The sequence below is a fragment of the Suricata suricatta genome, chromosome 4, assembly GCF_006229205.1.
Source record: "Suricata suricatta isolate VVHF042 chromosome 4, meerkat_22Aug2017_6uvM2_HiC, whole genome shotgun sequence".
In the NCBI taxonomy this organism is placed as follows: domain Eukaryota; kingdom Metazoa; phylum Chordata; class Mammalia; order Carnivora; family Herpestidae; genus Suricata; species Suricata suricatta.
The window spans coordinates 100,421,201-100,446,882 of record NC_043703.1 but is presented as its reverse complement, the minus strand read 5'-3'; the positions used below and the strand labels follow the sequence as shown (position 1 = coordinate 100,446,882).

Sequence of the window (25,682 nt, the reverse complement as noted above, 5' to 3'; positions counted from 1 at the left end):
GAATGCTAAAAAACAGAACAAAACAAAACATTTTCACTTTCTTTGAGGTTTATCCATTCATTTCCTACTACTTGAATACCTGGGATTTTCAGAAGATACATGGAGTAAATGGATGAAAGGAGCAAAAGAATAAGAAAACCAGTACCTTTGCTCCCAAGAAAAGAGATGATACTTAAAAATGGGAATTGTGGAATTCAATTTCTAGAAACTATTTTTTGGATATCATGATTTACACACAAAACTTGCTTCAGAGACTTTGTGGATCCTGTAGTCACTCCAAGTCTCTGATCGGTGGATCATAATGTATGATTCAAGAGGCGAAAGCTTTTATCCTGCCTCTTCTGTTGTGGACAACACTCTCTCAAGAGGTGTCCACAAAACTAAACAGTCTGGGCTGACAGGACTCCATGTCATGGAGCAGTTTTCTACTGCTCACTGCATGGCCACAAGGAGATATTTCTCAATTAGGATGGACTCTGCTGGGAGGGGAGTGTTTAATAGGAATTCTGTTTAAGAATAGCCCCTGCCCGGCACCTGGGTGGCTCAGTCGGTTAAGCATCTGACTTCAACTCAGGTCATCATCTCATGGTTAGTAGGTTTGAGCCCCGTGTCGGGTTCTGTGCTGAGAGCTCAGAGCCTGGAGCCTCCTTCATATTCTGTGTCTCCCTCTCTTTGCCCCTCCCCTGCTCGCACTGTCTCTCTGTCTCTCTCTCTCAAAAATAATAAATAAATGTTAAAAAAAAAAAGAGTAGCCCCCCCAACCTTAATATCAAGACTTTGGTAAGCACGACTCCGGAGATGGGACAATCACACAGCCTTGGGCTAAGGCATTCATTCCAAACTCAGCTTCCACATGCTCCCCTCTGTCACTGCTCATGGTATGTGGAAAGCTGTGTTATACCTGTAACTTCAAGTTGCCTTATCTAAATTATATCTTCATTCATTCACTCAGTTAGGAACAAGTTATTTATGTACTATGAGTCATACATGGTGCTAGGGCCAAGAGGACAAAAGACAAGCCTGCCCTTGAGGAGAGTCATCAAGATTAGATTAGCCATATATTTTATTGTACAAACCACGGCACTTCTCAGAGTGAAAGGGAGAGCTATTAATAATTACACAGGGACAAGCGTTGTAAACTGGGTTGAATAGCCCATTTAAGATATGTTGGTAGATGCTCTTTTGAACTAATATTTAACCTAGTGAAAAAAGGACACTGTCTGACGTTGAAGTCACTCACAAGGAGGTCCTGTGTATCATCTTCCCAGTATAAATTAGTGGTCAATGATTCAGTCAGGTAGTGGTTTAAGAGCATGGGCTTTGAATTCAGACTTGGCTTTGAACCCTGGCTCTGCCACTTACTAAGGCCCACACATTGACTATAAGAGAGGCAATAACATGGCAGAGAAAAACAGCCTCATGCAGTAGCCACAGGTGTGCGCTCTGAAGCCATGCTTCCTGGGTTTTAATTCAGTTCCAACCTACTGGCTGTGCAATTTCAGGCAAACAATCTAAATTCTCTGTGCCTTTTTCTCTTAATCCCTAAGTGATGATAATAATCATGGCCTTACTCCTTAGGTTCTCATGAAGACCAAATGCAAATAGCTAGTAGTCAGTGGCTCAACAATATTAGCCACCATCATTATTGTTACTATCGTCTGGACATCTTTTCTCATCTTATCCCCCTACAGTACATTCTCCACGTCTCTCTACTTGTAAAACTACCTGGTACAAATATTTTAGAGCCAGACCCCAATCACATCCTTTCCTGAGAACTTTCACAAATCCTCTGAGCCTCAGCTCTCATGTTTCCTCCCTGATGAAGTTGCCCCTGGCAGCAGGCCTTCCTGAGCCTCCCTAATACCTTGTTTGTGCCAGACATCTTTCCCTGGTCCTCCACATCCACGCTCCACCCTGCTCTGCGCCTTCTGCGTAGGTTGCAACAACGGGTTCCCTTGCCTTCTGGCTTTTGATTGTGTCTGGCCAAGGGGGAGCATGGACAGGAGGCTTGTGGTGGGTTGGGGGAATGGGGAAATAAGGAAGAACAGGGAGTGTGGGGCATGTACTCTCCTGGCAGCCTCCCCGTGGGCCCACTGCACGCTGGCTGTGTCCCTGGCCGACGGATGGTCCTAGTTCCTGCCAGGCGCATCAGCCCACAGCTCAAACTTTCAGGTTCTGGCACCGCTCTCTCGTCTTGCCCCTCAGGCCCAGGGCTGGTAAAGGCACCTGGCTGTTATTGGCTGCACGGAACTGCACTATCCCTGGTCACTTCTCACCACCCCACCCATCTCTCTAACAAATGGTCTCCTTTTCAGACTCTCCTCAAAATACCCCTTTGGAAAGGACCATCTGTTGCTGGAGCTCTCTTCAAATCTTGCCCAGTCCTAACGCTAGAGATGGGACCATTCACCGTGGGATCCCGGTACCTGACACATAGCAGCTACTCAATAACTTGTACTTCTGGGATACCTCTTTGTTCTAGCACATGTAGGTGTTAAATAGAGATTTACACATTTTTTGATATTATTACTTTTTTAAATAAACTGACTTTTGTTTTTCAGTAACAAAATCAGTTGTTAGAGACTGTTAGACATAAAGATAAACAGCATTTCTGGGAAGCCGATGTGTTTCAACAGATTCCCATAGCTCTCCATGAGAAGAAGAAGGACATATTGCCCCCAGGTGGCAAATGTCTGTGCAATGCAAGGGAAATGAAGGAAATAATAGATGAGGCCTTCTGCAGCCTTCTGCAATTTACGTCTGTAGCAAAGAACATCAAACTCCCATCACCATGCAGATTTGGGGGCATGTGACAGGTGCACTCAGGAAATATTACTTGAGTGAATGAATGACTGATTCTGTTGTTTGCAAATACTTTTGCAGATGTGTGAGGTGATAGCAAGTACCTTTTTTGAGCTTTCGCACTGCCAGCATACGGTGCTGGGAGGATAATTCCCAGATCCTGAGCGTCTTATCATCGCTCACCGTCGCACAGATGGGCAGGAGAGGGTGAGCTGCCAGCCCCCACACTTCTCCTTCCATGTGCCCCTGTGGGAGAGGCAACAGGGCAGGGTAAACTTGGTTCACGCTTCCTGGCTAGCCCTTTTGCAGCACTGGGCTGCACACCCAGACTAAGGGGAATCTTAAACAGGATCAAATATGAACAAACACAGTTTGAGCTTCCTTGAGCCAAAATGAAGGCACTATATACTTTTTTTTTCACATGAGCTTGAGTCTAAAGCTGGGCCTACATGATGCTGAAGTATTCATTTGTAAAGCAAAACATGGACTCCTTGCTCATAAGCTTTGTTCATAGGATGCCAAACATCTTTCCCTTTAGAAACATCTGGATGAATAAGGAAATGCCATTCTTTTATTCTCTTGCTCAATACTGAGTTTACACAGTACATACAGGTACACATATACTTGTGAAACAGCTTGATCGTGACCTACAATGCCTTTTTCAATAAACTCATTTTCTAAAAGATGTAGGTACCACCTATCTCTATCAGGTCAATATTCTTGTTAATTTAATTCCATTTTAGTCCTGTGAATGCATAGTATTTGGCAAAACAAAAGTACAGAGAGATCAGTTTTCAAATCAAGTGTCCTGGGAATAACTCAGGTTCTGAGTAAACAATTAGGGAGAAAATGACTCTGATTCCTACAATTTATTACTTGATAAAGCAGTGCAGAGAATAGATTAGTGCACAGAACAATAAAAGAGACCAGACTGTTTGCTGCATTTCTGCTTTTAGTGGCTAATTATAAAAAAGGCTTTGCTTTTTAGTAAAGCAAAAAGGAAGACCACACAGGCAATTGAAAGGTGTTTGTACTTGGAATGCTTCAGGGAACAGGTGGCTTTCCAAAGAGAAACTGGATGATTCTGGTTTAACAGGGAGACTGTTGGAGCAAAACAGTAATTTGGCAGAAGATACAGAGTTCCAAATGGAGCTGACATTCAAGGGCCTATGAGTGAATTTATTGCATCTGGAGCATCTCACACCCCTAGTTTTCTAGTTTTCTTCCCTTCATATGCCTCCCATCCCAAAGGTCATGGTCAGAGGATAGGTCAGGTGTCAACCCCAGTTTTCCCCCAGAATGAATCTGCTTGGAGCCATTTCACAGACCAAGTTCCTTTTACATTTGGCTTAAGGACAGAACAGACTTCTGAGACCCTTTTCAACCACTGCCACATATATTTACTTAGATATCATATTTCCCTAATCTAACAGGATTAAATTTCTGTATTACGTAGGAATGGACAGTGAGCAAGACAGGCTGGAAGTATCTCAAGTGGCAGATGAATGGGCTTGGAATCTTACCTTCCTCCTGATCACCCATAAAGCTGGTAGTAAATAGCTGTGTCATTAAGAGTTGGTTATATTTAAAGAATATACAAGGGGAATTTTCAGAACTCATCTCCTATCACTTCTCTACCCCAACCCAAGCTGCCTTCTCTTAAAAAATAAGTAATCGATTTCAAGTGACATTGAGTTGCCATGCTACCAAAACTGGCAAAGTGGTTCTGGTATCTTCCCACAGCAGGGTATTTGGTCTTAATCATGTTGCCTGTTCCTTTACTTTCCCTTCGTGTCCAACCTCTCTCAGAGCAGGGCTGTGAGCCCCAGGAGGGGAGGAAGCCCTACTCCACTGTGCACAGCACATAGCACAAGGCTGATCTCAGCAGGAGCCCAACAAACACGGACTGATTTGAACTACTTAGTTCCACTTAGGAGGAAATGGCAAAGAAGTGATAGACAAGAAGAGGAAAGAGAGATGCTGGCAGAAAAGGAAAAGACAAGATGGTGGTAACAAACATTTTTTCTCAAGGTTCTATCAGCTCTAATGCCTGCCCATGGCTCCCTGTCAGTCTCCATGCTAAGAGACATTTGGAGAAGAGCCTGGTGCAGTGAAAAAGGAAAGAAAAGCTCTGGTATCTGACAAACCTTGGTTTGGAATCCAGCTCTACAGTTCTTAGCACGTGGCGGTGAACAATTTATGGGGCAGTGGGTCCCTCGTCTATAAAACAATTTCAACTGAGCAAATCCATTGTGGAGAAGTGAATTCTGTACAACAGTATTGCCTGGCACATAGTAGGTACTCAATAAATAGTATTGTGGCTGTTTTTACTATTAGAGCAACAAAAGCAAATAGGGGAAAGAACAGAATTACGGAGAATGGAAAGGCTAAAAGCTTTTATTTTCAAGTTTAAACATATTTAAACAAAATAAGCTCAACTATTTTATTTTTAAATTAGAAAACAGAGTTTAAATCTTACAGTATTGCTTAAATCCTATTATGGTGTAGATGTGAAAACAATATTTAGCAATATAGCACGCGTGCAAACAAATTGAAGTCTCAAATGCTCGGAGATTAGAAAGAAATAACCACTTTTCAGTAAAATTCAGTAAGAAGCCATGACCAGAAAGAGAGATTCCTTTGAAAGGAAACAACAAAGTCAAGAGATGCTGGAGAAGAGAGAAGTCACACCTGCAGATGTACCTCCAACACATTCTCAATTCTGTCTCCCCTGCACAAGCAGTGACAGAGCTTTGGAGGTTTGTTTATTTTTTAAAATTTAATATTTATTCTTGAGAGAGAATGAGTATGAGTTGGGGGGGGGTGGGCAGGGAGATTGGGAGACAAAATCCGAAGCAGGCTCCAGGCTCCAAGCTGTCAGCACAGAGCCTGATGTGGGGCTTGAACTCATGAACTATGAGATTATGACCTGAGCCAAAGTCGGACACTTAACTGAGTGAGCCACCCAGGTGCCCCTGGAGGTTTGTTTTTAACACCAAATTCTTTTTTAAACACATTCTTATTCAGGATATCCTGAGTGGGGCTTGGATACATGCATTTTTAAAACCTCACAGTGCTCTGAACCATGGGATGTGTGCAGACCTGTTCTTGGATATAGCAAATTAGAGGGCTGCTCTTACTGGGATTTTGGGGTTCATCTCCAACAGAGCAAGCTTGTAGGAGGAGCTGGAGCTCCTCCATCAGACCCACAGAAGTCCTGAAACTTATATAATCAGTGAATATTTTTTTCACTCCAACTTTTGAATGTACCCCACCCTCTTCCACCTGTAAACAAGGTCCATCTATCACCAGCTTGGGCGGGACTATCCGTCATCTCCACACACTCCCATCCTCTCAAGGGAGATTTTTTTTCACTTCATTGATGTTTGGAGATTTTGTAGATATTTATTTTAATGTGATTTTACCTGAATATAATTCTTAAGGGGAGAGGGAGGATAAAAAGTAGGTCATGCATTTATATGCATCAAGGCTGAGATTAGAATGAGGCACAAAATCTAAGGAGACACTTGCAGATTTGACGTGAGGAGAGAAAATAATTTTTCCTGAGAGTTTTCTAGACTGAGAGATTGAAAAGAAATATACCTAAAATGGCTCATCCACAGCTGGACTTGATTTAGACAACGAGATTATGGACTTTGAACAGATGCTGTAATGGGATAACACTGTTGGGGACCCTGGGGGAGGGGAATGCACTCTGCATGCGGCAGGGATAGGAGTAATCGGCGACCAGAGGGAGGAATGTGATGGACACAGTCATGAGGTGACCCTCATGATTCTCCTGGTTTTCACTCCTGTTTAGTCACCTCCTTTTGAATGTTGCATGACCTGTGGCTATTTGCCAGTCAACAAAATACAGCAAAGGGCATGGATGTTCAAGATTACATGTATTTGATGATATGATAATGTCGTATAAGACTGTATTGCCTATTATTTTTCTCTTTCTTTTGGTGGATTCAAGGAAGCAAGCAGCCATGCTGGGGAATCCCATGTGGCAAGGAACTGTGTGCAGCCTCTAGGAGCTGAAGGTGGCCTCTGGCCAACAGCCAACAAGAAATGGAGCACACTTGGGGTGGCTGGGTGATTCAGGCGGTTAAGCATCTAACTTCAACTCATGTCATGATCTCATGGTTCGTGACTCTGAGCCCTGTATTGGGCTCTGTGCTGACAGCTCAGAGCCTGGAGCCTGATTCAGATTCTGTGTCTCCTTCTCTCTCTGCCCTCCCTCACTCATACTTTATCTCAAAAATAAACAAGCATTTTTAAAAAAATGTTAAGAAATGGAGCCCTCAGTCCTACAACTACAAGGAAGTGAATTCTGCCAACAACCTGAGTGATCCTGGAGGTAGATCCTTCCTCCAATGGACCTCAGAAGAGACTGCAGTCCTTTCTGATAACCTTGTGAAACTTTAAGCAGAGGACCCCGTTAAGCCATGTATGGACTCCTGACCCACAAAACCTTCAGATAATAAACATGTATTGTTTTAAGCTGCAATTCATTATACAGCAGTAGGTAATTAACACAGCAGTTGCACAACCCTGAGACTGAGTACCTACTTACACACTGCCCCCTAAGCGCCCCCCTTGCCTCACCCTTGCCCTGATCTGACAAGAACTGTGCTTTAGAATCTGTAAACAGTACCTGAATGAGCAGCGTCATTGGGCCACTTTTATCAATTTCCAGGATCTCCCCATTTTTTGTTCCCACCAGGATATGTCCATGTCCCAAAGTAATGGCACGAATTGAAGGGTTATCTTCCAAAAGCAAGCCTGAGGGGGGAAATACTGTACTTAATATTGCAAATATTGTATTTAGTAGAACCACAACATTATATACATTCTGTCTCTGTACTTCAAAAGCACATACTACACAATCCTTGATAGTTCTATCAGGGGCCAAGAGCTCTAAATGCAGAAGAAAGAGAACTGATTTGGAAATGGTTGTCCAAGAACGTTGGTACCATGTTGTCCATTTCTATGGAAAGAAAGATTCCTATTACGTATTCGGGAGTGGCACCTTTTGAGCTGGTTGACAATGCTGCTCTTTTAATGGCATAAGTCTTCAAGCATCTCTCAAACATATCATCCCAGAGCTCCACAATTCCATCCTTTCCACCCGTTACAAAACCCTGTGAAGACACACATGGGAAGAATTAAATATACACCAAAATGACAAATTACCCACCCGGCCTCAAAAGGGTTCCCCCTGGGGAAAAGCAGCTTTATCTGTGTTTTCCTCCTAAGTATAGGAGACTGAAAAACCTGATAACACAGAATATTCATATAACATTGGCTGGAAGCACCTCTACCCTACTTGTGTAGAGGATAAAGCACATTCCCACTGTGTATTCTTTACACTTTCCTCAGACCTTTGGTTGGCACTTGGCACCCTGGGTCATGAATGGCCATTCCGGTTCTCAGCCCCCTGCTTCAATGTGGGTGCCCGCGGGACAGGACCAGCCTCTAAGCCTGGCAGAGTTTCTGGTGTCTCATCTATTCCTATTGAATCAACTGGAATTAACGTCAAAATTAAAAATGATTATTAAATATTTTTAATTTTTTTAATGTGTATTTATTATTGAGAGACAGAGCATGAACCTGGGAGGGGCAGAGAGAGGTGGAGACACAGAATATGAAGCATGCTCCAGGCTCTGAGCTGTTAGCACAGAGCCTGACATGGAGCTCCAACTCACAAACCATGAGATCATGACCTGAGCCGAAGTCGGACTCTTAACTAAGCCACTCAGGTGCCCCTAAATGTTTTTACATTAAACATTTACTTCCAGAAGAGAACACCATTATTTACTAAGAGTAACTTCGGCAGTTCATGTAACAAAACTATCCTATTTTGTTCAATGGACATCAATTTCCAGATTAATTTTTATAAAACTTGGAAAGTAAAATGCCTAACATACTAGTGTTTTTGTTTTTGTTTTGTTTTTTACTGAACAGTGATTTTTATTCCTGTCCTAAGCTTATGATTTCTTGGCCTTACTAGTTTTCCCTTCTGGCAAATTATGTATACCAAAAATGGAAAATCCTTTCTTCAGATGAAAAATACTGAGTAATTCATTGTTTTCTTGGAGACTTTTAGTTTACTTTATTTCAGTGAAGTTCACATGGAAATTATGTTTTAAAGTTCCTTACATTACGTATCTGTATTCTCATTACAGGTTTGTAGGAAAGATTTAATTCCCAAATTAAATTTAAATCTAGTATATTATACTATGTCATCCTCATCTTTTCCATGATGTTTCAGGCTAACTTACCAAGCATTAAAAGAGTTTAAACAAGTTATAGGACATCAACTTCTGCACCTACTCAAGTTTTGCATTCTTCCTTAATCTTGTCCAACATGCAGTTTCACCCAAAACAACTTGCCATTAAGAAACAGCTTAACCACTAAATCAACCATGACAGTTGCACAGCTAACAAGAACTTGCTTCTGCACAAGGATCAGAAGTTTCCACCTCGGAACAGGTAAATGCAAAATGAGGCTTGGCCTCGTTAGGTTTCTTGTGTGGCCCACACCATTTGGAGGTCAGAGAATACAAATAAATAGGTACCACCAGCAAGCTGGTAGTGAATAAAAAATAGATTTTTCTGGCAAACTGGTTGAAAAAAGTATTTTAGCTGTACCGATGGTGTGATCTTCCTTAAACACACACACACACACACACACACACACACACACACACACACACACACACACCCGCCCCCCCGTAAGGCAGGAAGGCAGCTGGACAGACCAGGACAAAGACGAATTTAAGTGAAAATACAGCGGATGTGATGATTAATTTTGTGTCACCTTGATTGGTCAGAGGGTGCTCTGTATTTATCTGTGAAAGTATTTCCAGGTGACAGCAGTATCTGAATTGGTGGGCTCAATAAAGTAGGTGGCCCTCTCCAATGTGGGCGAGCATCACCCAATTCTCCAAGAGCCCAAATACAAAAGGCAAAGGAAGGAGGAATTCATCCCTGTTTTTCCGTCTCACGGACTAAGCTGAATCATCACATCTCCCCCGCCCCCCCCACAACAGACAGACTTACACGACTGGCATCCCTGGTTGTCTGCCCTTTGGGTGCTCTGTGAATCACACCACCAGCTTTCCAGGGTCTCCAGCCTGCAGATGGCACAGTGGGACCTCTCACTCTCCATAACTGCATGGACCAATTCCTTATAAAACCTCTGGTTTTTGTACATGTGTGTGTGTGTGTGTGTAATTCCACTCATTCTGTTTCTCTGGAAAACCCTAATACAGCCAGTGAAAAGCTTTCACTCCAACACTCTTGTGAAAGCTGAACCTGTCCACACAGGAACACGCTGGTTATCAACTTGACTTTTGGTCAAATTGCAGAGCGAGACATAATTCAACCTCTTGGTACTTTGAGGTCTTTCCTTATTGTGTACAAAGGAGGAAGAGAATGTTGAAATATTCCTCAGGACTTGTCTCCTACTGGGTGTGTACATCATCCCAACATTTCTTAAGGGATTCTGAGAGGTGAGAGCCACAAAGAATGAGTATGAATAAAATGGAGAGAAACCTCACTTATGACAACTACTTACCAATTCAGATAGGACTGCTTTTAAAAACAAGCATACTGTTGATGTGGGCCTTCCAAAGACTAATTTATAATTTTTGAAAGCTAATGATGAAAACACATCGTACCTTATCCAATGCATACATAGCAAACACAGGCCCGTCATGAGCTTTCACTGTCTTCAGTAGTAGAATATCTTTCCAAATAAAAATATCTCCAGTAGCTGCTCCTGAAAACACTAGATCTTCCATTCGCCCATAAGAAACACACATCATTGTTTCCAGTTTTCCAACACTTCCAAAAATTCCTCGTTTAGAGGTGAAGCCCCCACCTGAAGTAAACAAAGAATATGTATTATTTTTTGAAAAATTGATACCTTCTATGAGCATTTGGAATGATGTCTTCAGTGAAAACCCAGTGTGCCTACATTATGTGTATATGTAAAGATGTCTAATAGGGCAAAAAATCATAAAAAATATTTTAAGAGGGTTTCTCATTTCCACATTCATTAATTCACTGTTTACTGAATCCCTTCTTTGTGGCAGATAGAGTGGTTGGTGCTGGGGTGCAAAGATAAGAAGGAATTTCTTCATTCAATGGACTTAGGTTCTGGTTGGAGGGAGGACACCATCTTGGTCCAAGACATGTGGATAACCAAGGTTCAGTGCTAGTTCTGTGCCAGCCAGAGGAAGGCGTAACTAAGTGCCCGAGGTAACTAGGAAAGTCTTCATGAAGGCTGACCAAGGAGAATGAAAGCAGCACTGGCAGAAATGTAAAATGTAAACATGTTATGTTTGTTTTACTTCAGTTATTATCACAGGACCTTTAGGGTAAGAGAATGAATCACTGTGTAGGAAAAGGTACATAGTTCAGATTTGTGCTAGAGATGTTCACATTTCCCTGCACTTCCCAACTAGCACTGAGAAACCCAGGCCCATTCCAGAAAACTACACACAGGCTGGTTCTCCAGACATGTTGGATGCCACTGTCTTTTCTGTAAAAGTAGAAAGCACTGGAACAATTGCTTATGTTTTGTTCAGTGTAAGATTGAGCATGGTATCAAAGCTGATTCCAACAACAGGTCTGGTTTATTAGTGAGAAAAATAAAATATGCTTGCATGTTCTGACATGCTTACTTATTCATCCTTATTAACATTACAATGCATACAAATTTATTTGGATCACCTACTGTGTATAGTGTCAGGTTTTAAATCATGTGTTAAATTCAGTGATAAATAAAAGAACCCTCAAATAGTGAAAAATTTATCCACTCAATCAAAGTGATTATTTTATTTCCTGTTCAGTAGTCTAACACAATGACTACTTTCAGAACAGATGACTAATTACGAAAATAATTATTTTCACAGTAGAACATTTCCCAAAGCTTTTTAGATATTGATAAATACGCATGGCATCATATAAAGTGTTTTACAACTTAGACATTAAGCAGCCAAGTGAATTTGGAATAGCATGTCTTCCTTGCACATTTTAATTTTAAACTGCTAGGTAGTAGTGGTGGCCTTTTTCTCAGTTGGATTTTTTTTTAAAGCTCTCAACCACATAAGTGAGAAACCCAAAGAATAGTACCTGCTTGTTGCCAGAATTTGATGTGCTTCATCCCAACTGTAACCAGTTTGTCAACATGGTGTGGGTTACACTTTACCACAAATATCTTATCCTTATGTCCTCTGTAAGAGACCAATAAGAAAAAAAATCCAATTTTCATAGAAATATTGACACAGAGTTTTAGTAAAAGTATACATTTGGTCTAACTTTCACTAAACACATCTATCAGGACAAATTAGAAAACAGTTTAAAATACACATCAGGTCTATATTAAAATCACGAGTTTTGACTTTTCTTTGCAAGTTTGAGCTCTCTTCTTACTCTAATGCTGCCACCAAAGTCTACTCAGTTATGTTTTAAACAAATTAACGAATTATTTATAATGGATCAGAATGTCTCAGAAGATAAATTTAATGCCATCACCATAAGACTAATTCTCAGGATCTAGAGGTCTTGTATAGGAACAGGGGGAAGATATTGGAGTCATATTAATGAGAAGCTTCAGATATAACATTCTTTGCCAGGGACATCATAACTTTAGGTTAAATGGAAGTTCAGCTAGAAATGTATACATTAGGAATGGAAGTCCCTGGCTCATATTCATAGGGAGAGAAAGGATGTCATCTGTTGACTTAAGGCACTCTGGGATGCTCTGCATTCAGAAATACAAGTTGATAACCCAAGATACAGAAGGACAAATATAAAAATGAGGACCGATTGTAGACCTGCAGCTTTAGACCTGTGTTCCATAGCACCAAGGAAATTTTGCTGTAGACTATAATCACATAGGAATTTAAGGATTTACTGGACTTAATAGATTTTACTGGATTTAAGGGACTATTTGATGGTCTTCTCTGGTGTATTAAGACAAAACCTTCATTATGTAAATTAAAGCAATTAACAAAAAACCCACAGCTGACCAATATCTCTTATGACTATAAATAGTAATATCTTAAATAAAATTCTAGCAAAGAAAATCCAGTAGCACATTAAAAAATAAGACTTTATGATAAAATGCAAGGGCAGTTTATTATTAAGGACTCAAATAGTACAATTCATCATGTCAACATGCATAAGAAAAATTATGTTATTTCATAGATAACTGAAAAGTTATTTTTATAAAAATCTAACTTGTGTGATTTAAAAACACTCAATTCCCACTCAATAAAGTAGGAATTAATGGAGACTTATCTCTTAGACCTTTGTATTTCCCTGAAGTCCTTGATTCTTACTGAAAAACCCAGATTCATTCAAAACAACGAAATACAGGCTGCCTCTCCAGATGTTAGTGCCACTATCCTTTACAAGCAAAAGTGCTAAAACAGTAGCTTATTCAAGATGTGTTTTTGTATGTGTGAACTCAAAGTCAGATTCCTAATGTCATTCCCAATAAAGTCAGGAACAAGATTATTACCAGTGCCACTTAACCTTGTGTTGAACATATTAACAAATGCAATTAGGTAAAAATTTTAAAATTAAAGGCATAAGAGCTGGAATGGAAGAGGTAAAACTATTTCTATTTGGAGATGATGTAATATTTATCTAGGAAATTCAAAAGAAATAATGTAAAAGCAATTACAAAGAAGGTAATTTAGTCTAGCTGCAGTGTATAAAATTAAACACAGAATCAATAGCCTTACTACATAGAAAAAAACAAGTATAACAAAATAAATGACTCTATAAACAAAAAATATCAAGGCATAAATTTACATACAACAAATTTGCACTAAATATAAATGAGTGAAACAAAACAAAAACTCAACATTTGTAAGATGGAAAAGAAGTCTCAAAAAATGGTAATATATTCTGTGTTCTTGGGTTGGAAAATTCAATTATAAAAGTGTCAATGCTCCCTAACTTTAAAAAAAATTTTCAACTTGATTGCAATAAAAGAAGAGCTTTTGATGTTTATTCGCTTTTTAATCTGGAGTTAGACTCCTTGATTTTAAAGTTCTCATGGAAGAATAAACCAACAGTAATCATCAGGAAAACTCTAAAAAGGAAAAGTAAAGTAGGAAGAGTAGCTCTCCTAGTTATTAAAATAATTTGTAAAGCCTTCATAATTAAAACAGTGTGGCACTGGCACACAAACTGATAAACCACTGGCAAAATAGAACATCTAGAAAGAGGCCCAAATGAATATTAAAACGTAGTGTAACTAAGATATGATCTCAAATTAAGGGGAAAAAGATGAACTTTTAAAATAATTGGTGTATTGGGGCACCTGGATGGCTCAGTCAGTTGAGGATCTGACTTTGCGCAGGTCACGATCTCATGGTTCATGGGTTTGAGCCCCATGTCAGGCTCTGTGCTGACAGCTCAGAGGATGAAGCCTGCTTCAGATGCTGTCTCCCTTTCTCTGGCCTTCCCTGGCTCGCACTCTCTCTTTCCCTCTGTCTCAAAAACAAATAAACATTAAAAAAATTAAAATAATTGGTATGTCACCAAATGCTGGAGGAGGTGGAGTAATAGGAATTTGCATACATTGTTGATGGGAATGCAGGATGGTACAGGTACTTTGCAGTCAAATGCTCTACCATTGAGCTATACCCCCTGGTACAGGTACTTTGGAAGACAGACCACTTCTTATAAAACTAAACATACTCTCAACAAAATGAAAAGGCAGTCTGTGAAGTGAGAGAAGATATTTACAAACAACACATCTGATCCAAAAATCTATAAGGAACTTCTCAAACTCAACACCCAAAAAACAACCAACCTAGTAAAGAAATGGGCCGAAGATATGAATAGACATTTTCCTAAAGATGACATCCAGATGGCTAACAGACACAAGAAATGATGCTCAACATTCCTCATCATCAGGGAAATACAAATCAAAACCATGATGAGATACCACCTCACACCTGTCAGAATGGCTAAAATTAGCAATGCAAGAAACAACAGGTGTTGGCAAGAATGCAGAGAAAGGGAAGCCCTCTTGCACTGCTGGTAGGAGTGCAAACCACGGCAGCTACTCCGAAGAACAGTATGGAGGCTCCTCAAAAAATTAAAAATAGAACTATCCTATGATCTAGCAATTGCACTACTGGTGTTTACCCAAAGGATACAAAAATACAGATTCAAAGGGGTACATGCACCTCAATGTTTATAGCAGCATTGTCAACAAGAGACAAACTATGGAAAAAGCCCAAATGTTCATTGACTATTGAACAGATAAAGAAGATATGGTACATATATATGATGGAATATTATTCAGCCATCAAAAAGAATGAAATCTTGTCATTTGAAATGAGTGGATGGAGCTAGACTGTATTATGCTAAGCAGAAGAAGTCAATCAGAGAAAAGACAAATACCATATGATTTCACTCATAGGTGGAATTTAAGAAAGAAAACAGATGAACATATGGGAAAGGTGGGGGAGAAGACAGTAGGAAACAAATCCAAGAGATTCTTAATAATAGAGAACAAACTGAAGGTTGACAGGAAGTGGTGGGTGAGAGATGGGTTAGATGGGCGATGGGTACTAAGGAGGGCACGTTGGGATGACCACTAGGTGTTGAATGTAAGCGATGAATCATTGAATCCCACTCCAGAAACCAATATTGAACCATATGTTAACTAACTAAAACTTAAATTTAACGGCGCCCTACAAAATGAACCACACACACACACACACACACACAAAAAAACAACAACAAAAAACCCCCTCAAAACTAAATATTATCTTACCACAATATCCAGCATTCAGGTTACTCACTATTTACTTAAAAGACTTGAAAACTTATGTCCACACAAAAACCTGTACATAGATGTTTACAGCAGCTTTAACTGACAACATTTGGAAACAACCAAGATGTCCTTCAGCAGGAGAAGGAGAAAAGAAAAAAGCGGTACATCCAGACAACAGAGCATCATTCAGTGATAAAGAGAAATGAGCTATCGAGCCATGAGAAGACATGGAGAAACCTTTGGTGGAGTCTTTAGGGTTTTCTCTATAAACGATCATGTCATATGCAAATAGTGACAGTTTTGCTTTTGCCTTACCAATTTGGATATCTTTTATTTCTTGTCTGATTTCTGCAGTTAATATTTCTAGTACTATGTTGAATAAAAGTGGTAAGAATGTACATCCTTGTCTTGTTCCTGATCTTAGAGGAAAAGCTTTCAGTTTTTCACCATTCACTATGATGTTAGCAGTGGGTTTTTCATATATGGTCTTACTATTGGAACTAATAAATGAATTTAAGTTGCAGAATACAAAATTAATACAGATAAATCTGTTGTGTTTCTATACACCAATAACAAAATAGCAGCAAGAGAAATTTTAAAAGATCCCATTTACAATTGCACCAAAAAGCATAAAATATCTACAAATAAATTTAAACAAGGAGGTTGAAGAAGTAGAACTTGAAAATTGTAAGATACGGATGAAAGAAACTGAAGACAACACAAACAAATGTAAAGATACATGATGCTCATGGATTGGAAGAATTAATATTGTTAAAATGTCCATAATACAAAGAGCCCTCTAAAGATTCAGTGCAATCCCTATCAAAATATCAATAGCATTTTTCACAGAAGTACAAATAATCCTAAACTTTGTATGGAACCACAAAGACCATGAATAGCCAAAGAAATTTTGAGAAAGAACAAGACATGAGGTTATCAAAATCCCAGATTTCAAGATACACTACAAAGGTACAGTAATCAAAACAGTATGGTACTATCACGAAAACAAACACATAAATCAATGGAACAGTATAGGGAGCCCATAAATAAATCCAGGCCTATCTGATCAATTAACTTATGAAAAAGGAGGCAAGAATTTACAATGGGTAAAACAACCTGTCGATGAAAGGTGCTGGGGAGATTGGAAAGCTACATGAAATGACAGTGGATCACTTTCTTATATTTTACACAAAAGTAAACACAAATAGATTAAAGACCAAAATGTCAGACCTGAAACAATGAAAGTCCTAATAGAAAACATGGGCAGTAATGTCTTGGATGCTGACCTCAACTACATATTTCTAGATAGGTGTCCTCAAGCAAAAATAAGTTATCGTGACACCAATATAAAAAGCTTTTGCACAGCAAAGGAAACTATCAACAAAACAAAAAGGCAACCTAGTGAATGGGAGAAGACATTGGCAAATGATATATCCAATAAGAGGTTAATATCCAGAATATATAAAGAACTTACAAAACTCAACACCATAGAAAAATCTCATTAAAAAATGGGCAGACGTGGATGAGTGGTTCAGTTGGTTGAGCATCTAACTCTTGGTTTTGGCTCAGATCATGACCTCGCAGTTTTGTGAGCTCAAGCTCCATATTGGGCTCTGAATGCTGACCTCATGGAACGTGCTTGGGATTCTCTCTCTCTCCCTCTTCCCTGCTTGCTCTCTTGCTGTGTCTTTCAAAATAAATAAACAAGCTTTATAAAATGGGCAGAAGACCTGAACAGATATTTTTCCAAAGAAGACATATAGGTGGCCAACAGATACATGAAAAGATGTTCCACATTACTATCAGAGAAGTGTAAATCAAAACCACAATGAGGTATTACCTCATACCCAACAGAATGACTACTATCAAAAAGACAAGAAGTAACAAGTATTGGTGAGGATACGGAGAAAAGAGAATCCTGTGACCACTGGTAGGAATGTAAATTCGTGCAGCCATTGTTGAAAATAGCATGGAGGTTCCTCAAAAAATTAAAAACAGAAATATTGTAGGATGCAGTAATTTCACTACTGGATATTTACCCAAAGAAAATGAAAACACTAATTCTAAGAGATATATGTGCCCCTATGTTTACTGTAGCATTATTTACAATAACCACGCTATGGAAGCAACCCAAGTGCTCATCCATACATGAATGGATTAAGAAGATGTAGTATGTACAAACACACAAAATGGAATACTACTCAGCCATTAAAAAGAACAAAATCTTGCCATTGTGACAATAGAGAGTATTATGTTAAGTGAAAAAAGTCAGACAGTGAGTAGTAAATGCTGTATGATTTCACTCACATGTGGAATCTAAAAAAACAGCAAATTAACAAAAGAAAACAAAGATTCATAAATACAGAAAACAAACTGGTGGGGAATGAGGAAAACAGCTGAAAAGGACTAAGAAGTACAATCTTAAAGTTATAAAATAAGTAACTATACTACAAAATAAGTAATGAAAAGTACAGCAAGGAACATTGTCAACAATATTTTAACAATGGTGACAGATGATAATTATACTTATGGTAAGCATTTCATAATATATATAAACATCAAATCACTATACTGTATACCTGAAACTAACATAATATTGTACACTATACTTCAATTAAATAATAAAATAAAAATAGAAATGCTTAATGAAGTATATACAGGTCAAGTGGCATGTTGTCTTAAATTTTCTTTACCCTATTCTAGCAAAAAAGTAAGTAAAAGAAAAAAATGAGGGGGGAGAGATTTGTACCATATGTAGGATGATGCAAACTGGGCTGAAGGGTGTCCATTACGCTATTTCCTCCACTGTGTGACTTTGCATAACTTTGAAATGTTCCATAGTAAGTTAAAAGAACAGGAAAGACATCTCCATACCCATTACTTGGGCCCCATAGTGACAGGCAGGGAAAGGAGAGGAATTGATTTTTGAACTTTCTCCCTTCATTTCTTTGAAAGTCCAAAGTGAAGCGTGGACAATAGGGCCAAGACACATCACTGGAAGTATCAGGAACAAGTAGGAGAGAGAGATAAAAGTTTAGATACATAAGAATAGAAAATGTGCTTAACACCAAGGGGACAAGTAAACCAGATAACCATAAGAGACTTAAAGCATCGAAAGATTTCTTGATGGGAGGAAAGTCCCCACAGATTCTGACTCACTATATTAAAATTTTAGAGAGAAAATGCCAGAGAAAACTGACAGGAAAATTGAGAGCAGGTAAAACAAATTACATTTCTTATACAGAAACGAACACTGTGTTGTGTTTATACAATGCTGAATATTTAGATAGTTGGAAAAATCTTTTTTTTAGAGCACTTTTTAATTTTCCTCTAATTTCTGTCATTTTATGACACCAGTGTGTTTTATGGCCTAAGTTCTCAACTGATGAATGATGCAGGTAAATGTTTACTTAAGGGCAACATCTAAATGAAGGACATTCATGGATACCTCTGCTATCCTCCTTTAGACACTTGTTAAATCTGCAGGGTTGTTGCCTGTAATTTTCTCTGGAAGAAAAATGAAATGGAAAGGGTTTCGGGTTCTACACAGAAAATAATATGGGGGGCTATATCCTGCTGCCCTATTACAGGATGATTCCTCAGGCCAGAGTCACAAGTAACGCACCACACGGGGCCACAGCGCAAGCTCTATTGGCAAAAACAGGTGAACAGGGAGGGAATGTGTCTTTCCCAGAAGCTGAGGACAGCTGCCCCCAGGGGAGTTGACTACATTTACTTAGAGGCCTGGTCCCATGCATGATTTGTTTCCTCTTTTTGTGTGTGTGAAGGTGGCCCACAACTCAGAAGACTGAAAGGGCCCATCTTCCAACAAGATTGAAAATAATTACAACACAGAATAATAATATAGAATAAGCCAGGTAACAGAAAGAGTGAAGCAAGATGACCTATTTGTGAGTGAAGAAAAGAAGCCAGTTCCGGAGCCCTATGCAGACTACCTCACCTATGAATAAGAATGGATCAAAATAGTAGACCAATATTTACTCAAAAACGTATGCTGAAATGTTGGCGATGTCGTGGTCAGTGTAACTGAGATTTTCATTTTCTTCTTGGTGCTTTTTCAGACTTTCTGACTTTTCTGTAAGGATCACACACTATTTTGAAAACAGAGAAAAAAATCTAGAAATGTTATTCTAAAGAAGAAATACACATTTTTAAAAAGGAAAGTGAGAAAAGAAAGGTGCCACTTCGGTATGCAGGAGGCTTCGTCATATTTACTAAAGGTGTGTAAGGGGAGGGACCTATAATAAATCAAGCAACAAAGCGAATACAGAAATATATACACACCTGCTCGTCCTGGGCCCACATTTTGTCCTAGCCTTTCTATTAGCATAATTATTTCACATTGACAGCATAAGTATTTTTGTTAGGCACCCTGATAACTCTACCTTTTGCCTGCTGTGTTAAACTTTTGAGATGAAGCATGTCAAGAATAATTAGTCATGTCTCCATAGTCCTATTACTGGCGCGTTAGAAATGTGAATAAAGGGGGGCACCTGAGTGACTCAGTCGGTTAAGTGGCCGACTTCAGCTCAGGTCTTGATCTCACACCTCTTGGGTTCAAGCCCTGCATCAGGCTCTGTCCTGACAGCTCAGAGCCTGGGGACTGCTTCAGGTGCTGTGTCTCCCTCTCTCTCACCCTCCCCTGCTCACACTCTGTGCCTCCCTCTCTCAAAAATAAATAAACGTTAAAAAACACTAAAAAAAAAAAAAGGAAATGTGAATAAAGGAACAGAGAGGCATCAGATTATCTCATAATTCTTCTCTGACACTGCTGTTAGGCCATTTAACCATTGCCCATAAGAGACTGACTTTGATTATTCAATGGGTTACTTGTATGTTACACTAAAACATGAACCATTTTCAAAAGGAAAAAAAAAGACTAAAAAATTCATTTGTAACTGAGGGAACTGAAATCTTTCATGAAAATTAGCAAAGAGGAAAAAAAAATTGTTCCAAGAGATTGTATCATGCTGTTCCCAAATGTCTCTAATTTCTCTGAGCTGATAAAAGAGAAGCTTCAATTAAACATTTTCACAACTGAGGGGTGGCTTTTGAGAGTGCAGTGTTGTTCTGGTGGCACACCTTCCCACTGGGCACAAGTAGCACTGGTGGTGACACCATCATGGCTACAGACTTGCGCGTCCCTCTGCGGGAACTCTGGCATCCTGGGAGACAGGGGTTATCGTAGAAGACCGTCTGGCCAGAGCAGCGCAGGCTGCCAGAAGCAGGTTCCTTGCTAAGCCCAACACCAACAATGATTCGACACACAGAAGTGCAAAGCGAGGGATGTCACTGATTTGGCTGTTTTAAGAGTAAATTTTAGGAGTCTATGAAGATTCCTTGAAGCCAGTAAGGTACCATCAGTAAAGTTATCACCTGTTTTCCTTTGTCACTTCTTTCAGTTCCCAGTTTTTTAAAAAGATTTATTTTTAAGTACTCTCTACACCCAATGTGGGGCTCAAACTTAGAGCCCCGAAATCAAGAGTTACATGCTCTAATTACTGAGTCAGCCAGACACCCTTATGCCTCGGTTTTTAAAGTTTCTATCTGTTCATGCATGTAACTTAAGGTCATAAATAGGTTTTTATTTATGTGTATGTTTATATTATTATATAAATTTATGTAAATGTTATGAAAATAGGCATTTATGGAAACATTTACTTATTTGTTATTTTAAAATCTTGTAGTCTTCAAAGAACTTTAGCAAGCCTTGACATTCCTTCGTGGAAAGAGCCCTGGTTAATGTTACAATGCAAAAATACTCTTGGAGGGCAATTTTGCACGTGTCCTGTTTTGGACATGTGACACAAGGCTTGGGAGCAATTCCAGAAATGAAGTGTGTTACTAATGGTGTTAAGTCACTTTGTCTTAATTAAATAGAAGTAACACTACCAAGCATATAAAATAGATACCTATGAAATATTGGTAAATATTTCTTTCTTCCATTTCTATGAATGTTTCTGTCATCCAACAGGGGAGCCACAGAAGGTTGCAGAGGGTTTTTTTTTTTTTTTTAGCAGGAAAACTGCTTTCCTGTTGCTTTAGAGATGCAGACACAGGCTTTGCCTGCATAATCTGCATTGCAGCTGGTATGTTATCGGAAATATTAAACTAAAATTCAGTGTAAGAGTCTAAAGGGAAAGAGGAGTTCTATTTAGGAGCTGAATCCAAGTGCCAGTTGGGGGTGATAGAACAGTGAGGAATACTTGACAGAGAGGCCAGGAAAGCCCACTCGGGCAGGCAGATTTGGGAGCTTCCTTTGCTGCCAAGAATTTCATCTCAATCGCACTTATCAGAAAAGCTTCTCTTTTTCTCCCAAGACGGTCAGCTGGAGTCCTCAGGGCTCCATCTGCTCCTCGGAGTCTCTGGAAACTGAGAAATCTTTGTTTACAAATTGCAACCCCCCCCTTTTTTTCCCACTTAATATTGCAAAGGGAAATATTAATTTACAAAGTGAATACTGGGGTTCAAAGCCATTAACTTAAAAATGATTTTATGCTGCAAGACAGGAAGGAAGTTGGTTAACGCAGAGAAGAACCAGTGGACAGGGAAAGTGATAACCTGTCTTGGGCAACAAATTCGATCACTGGGCCTTGGCTGCCATCCGGGCTGACCTCTGACCACGGCTGGGCGCACAGCTAAGCCCAGGGTACGGAGGAGTAGAAAGCGGTGTTCAGACTTCGGGCTGACTCAGCAGGCAGGGAGGCTGGGGTAGCGGAGGACAGGTGGTCTATAAACAGCAGTCGGTCTTGGAAAGTCTATTTATAAGACAGGGAGATTAGGGAAACAATTTGCCTGCTTTGGAAGCGAGTGGCAGATGCACACGAGGGGGCCTCCTCTCCAGCATGCGCCAGCCTCATGACAAATGGTACCTCTGACTAGAGTGACATTGACACTCCTTCACGAGATGCAAGACTGTGGAAAAATAAGGGGCAGGTCCAAGTCTGAGAAAAACTGCTTTTCTAGTGCTGGAAAAAGCTTTGATAAAGACCGTGCATAGATTACTAAAAGCCAAGTGACAAGTAACTCCCTGGAAAGTGTTTCAGAATTTTCCAGTTCCCTGAAACAAACATTAACTGCTTTAAGTCAGGTCGGTCACCATGCAATGTTGCTGTATGTTTTCCCTCAGGTGATAAGCTTTCTGTGTGAATTCCATCTGAGTCTGAAGATGAAATCTCACTAGAAAATGAAAACTAGTGACCTTTACTGAAGCAAGATAATCAGCAGGATACTGCAAGGCCTCAGCACCTTCTTACCTTGTGGTGGCTATCTTTTCTCCCTTTTTCCAGTCCCAAAACACAATACTGTGAAAATCGTCTAAACCAACCGACACCAGACATTTTCCATCAGCTGTATGAAAACAACACAAATGTCAAGTGACTCATTTCTTCGGTCAGACACCAAAACATTTCATACACTGTAACGATGAATACAAAATTGATCTTAACATTATTTAGGCTCCAATACATTAGAAGTATCACATACTGAAAGGAACTCACTGAATAAAATGCATAACAGTAATGGTTGAGCTTCTTAATGCACAACTGGTTCATGAATAAAATCACTGATCTAACATTCCACACTCGATCGTAGCCAAAAGGCCGAGAAGCGATGATCTAACATTCCAATGTCAGATGCAGAGCTGGGAGAAGCCTCTCAGGTATGTCTCAAAAACCTTGTCTATTTTATGACAAATCTCATGACATTTATTCAAAGAACCATTTGGCTTTGTGACTCTATTTTCAGCTTTAAAAATACTGGGTTCTATTTAAACCTCCAAGATATAAGCATTCAAAGAAAATAAATTTAATTTCAAAAATTCTTTCACAAGATGATTTTATAATTAAAAAATCCTAATATTTTAGTTTCCCTATTTTAAACGTAGTAGGCTTATTATAGGACATTTAGAAAATATAAAGGAAATTTATCAATCACCTCAATTTATAGGCCTACCTTCGGTGTTATTTCCTGTCAGTTTCTCTACATAAACGTGCTTTTAAAAAACAAAATCAGGATGATAAAGAACATACTATTTTCTAATCTTTTCTCATTTGTTATATAATGAGCATTCTCCCTTAGTATTATATATTATTTATAAGATTACCAATGGTTACTATAACGTAGACACTTAGATTGTTTTCTAAGAAAAAAACTTAAAAAAATACTTTGTTTATACACTTTTATTTGAAAACCAAAATGGTTAACTTGCTTTTCTCCTTTAAGACCAAAGAAGCCATACAGTCTTTCCTTTGCTGCCTCCTCACAAGCCAGATTCACGGGAGGAGTTTCTGGAGTCAGCGCATCCACCCTAGCTCTGTGCAGGGCAGGGACGGGATTCAGTGACCAGACTCCAAATGTGTCAGTTGAGCAGAGTGTCTCCCTGGTCTATGGAGGACCCACAATATGAGAGGATAAAAAAACACAAGTATGGGATAAACTATTTCTCCCTGGTCTCAACTGGTATTTTTCAAAAGTAGCTTTGGGGTTGAAGCCACGTTAGAGTTGCCAGGGAAAATAAAGGAAGTCTACTTAAACTGGAAATTCAGATAAGTAATGAATAATTTCTTATTGTAGGTCTGTGTAATATTTAAATTGTGTATTTACACTTATATGGCATGGGACATACTTTGTATTAAAATTTATTTGGCTTCCTGTATTTCTATTTGCTAAATCTGGCAACGCTCCCCAAATGCTGACCAACGCCCAACCTGTGAGCACCCTTACTGGGGCAAGACTGTTCCCCAAGCTACCGGAAACCATGGTCTGCTCCTTCTGGGGAGGAAGGAGCAGAGTCAGAGAAAGGAAGAGCCTGGCTTCACAAAAAGGTCCTCCTCAATCCTGGACTTCTGTATGAGGGGCCTGAGCTAAGAACAAGAGTTGGACCCTTAACTAAACGAGCCATCCAGGTGCCCTTGCGAGGCCTGTATTCTATTATATTTGGGAGAGGGGGCTGGTAATAGCTTCCTATTCATTACCAACATGACTCTTTCCACACCCCTTGGGATGGCCTAATTGTACTTCTATATTAGGATGCTTCTGTATTTTGGTGATTTGATTGATTGGAGTTTCCTCTCTCCCTTTTTAGATTATAAACTCTGCTAAGGCTGACAGTAATCATATCTCATTTCCTTTGTGATCCTCTCACTAAGCTACTTTCCAATGACTGGGGAGGATACTGCAGACACTGATAAAGACAGAATGTGTGCGTGGCCGGTATGAAGGGAAAGAAATGTGCTCTGTTATCTAGCCACACAAACTTTCAATTGTTTTAATTATCAGTTCTTTAAAAAGCATGGCACTAGTATTGTTTTTCCATTTATTAAGTCTACGTTTTGTGTTTTCTTTTGTAACTTGTGTAGCTCTATTAATATGTCCTTAGATGCATCCATACATTTAAAATGGCAGTTCAAGTTTATGTCTTTTGAAGAAGTTCTCAAGGATACATTAATTTTTTTGGCTTTTTACTGGCATTTCTGCAAGGCCCCATCAGCTTGTCTTCACAGTCACACGCTTTTCTACCTCAATCTGTGACTATGAGGAGAAACGGAGAAACAGTACAGTCAGGGCCCCTCGACAACGATACCTCTTCTTTAGGATAGGTGACCTTGTCTGAAATTCTGCAGGTGTAGGCTATTTCTGCATACCACATGGTTTGGAATAGAATTGGCTACCTTTTTATTTTTTCCCAGTTTTCACACCCAACCCTCCCCCAAAGAGTCTTGGCTTTAGCTTTGAAAATCCATTGTTCCTTGACCAGTTGGAGTTGGGGTTTTTTTAGCCATATTTTTAGAGTCAAGGTAATGTCCTTTTAAATCTTTCCAGTCACAGTATGTATTAATTATGGATATTTTGTCACAAAGTCCAGAAATAATTCTAAGGCACTTAATGTCAACAGTAAAGGGCATGTTAGAAAGAGAGAATTTCTACCCAGACAATTACAAGTTGGTCCTTGCATTCAGGGCTCATAAAAAATGCATAGATTTTCAGAATTGAACATAGTGAAATCCAGTTAGTCTTAGAGGTACCTTTGGGGAAATCAGTA

General features: G+C 39.4%; 1 protein-coding gene across 2 annotated transcripts in view; it reads right to left on the bottom strand.

The window, feature by feature from the left end:
* EML6 (EMAP like 6) overlaps window positions 1-25,682 on the bottom strand; it is a 283,528-nt gene that overhangs the window by 70,832 nt on the left and 187,014 nt on the right. For both annotated transcript variants that reach the window (XM_029937369.1, XM_029937368.1), the window contains exons 16-21: window positions 22,897-22,990; window positions 11,950-12,050; window positions 10,491-10,693; window positions 7,838-7,949; window positions 7,463-7,590; window positions 2,907-3,048 (exon numbers count right to left, since the gene is read on the bottom strand). In XM_029937369.1, the coding sequence (XP_029793229.1) occupies window positions 2,907-3,048; window positions 7,463-7,590; window positions 7,838-7,949; window positions 10,491-10,693; window positions 11,950-12,050; window positions 22,897-22,990 (780 nt within the window). The remainder of the gene's footprint in view (window positions 1-2,906; window positions 3,049-7,462; window positions 7,591-7,837; window positions 7,950-10,490; window positions 10,694-11,949; window positions 12,051-22,896; window positions 22,991-25,682) is intronic.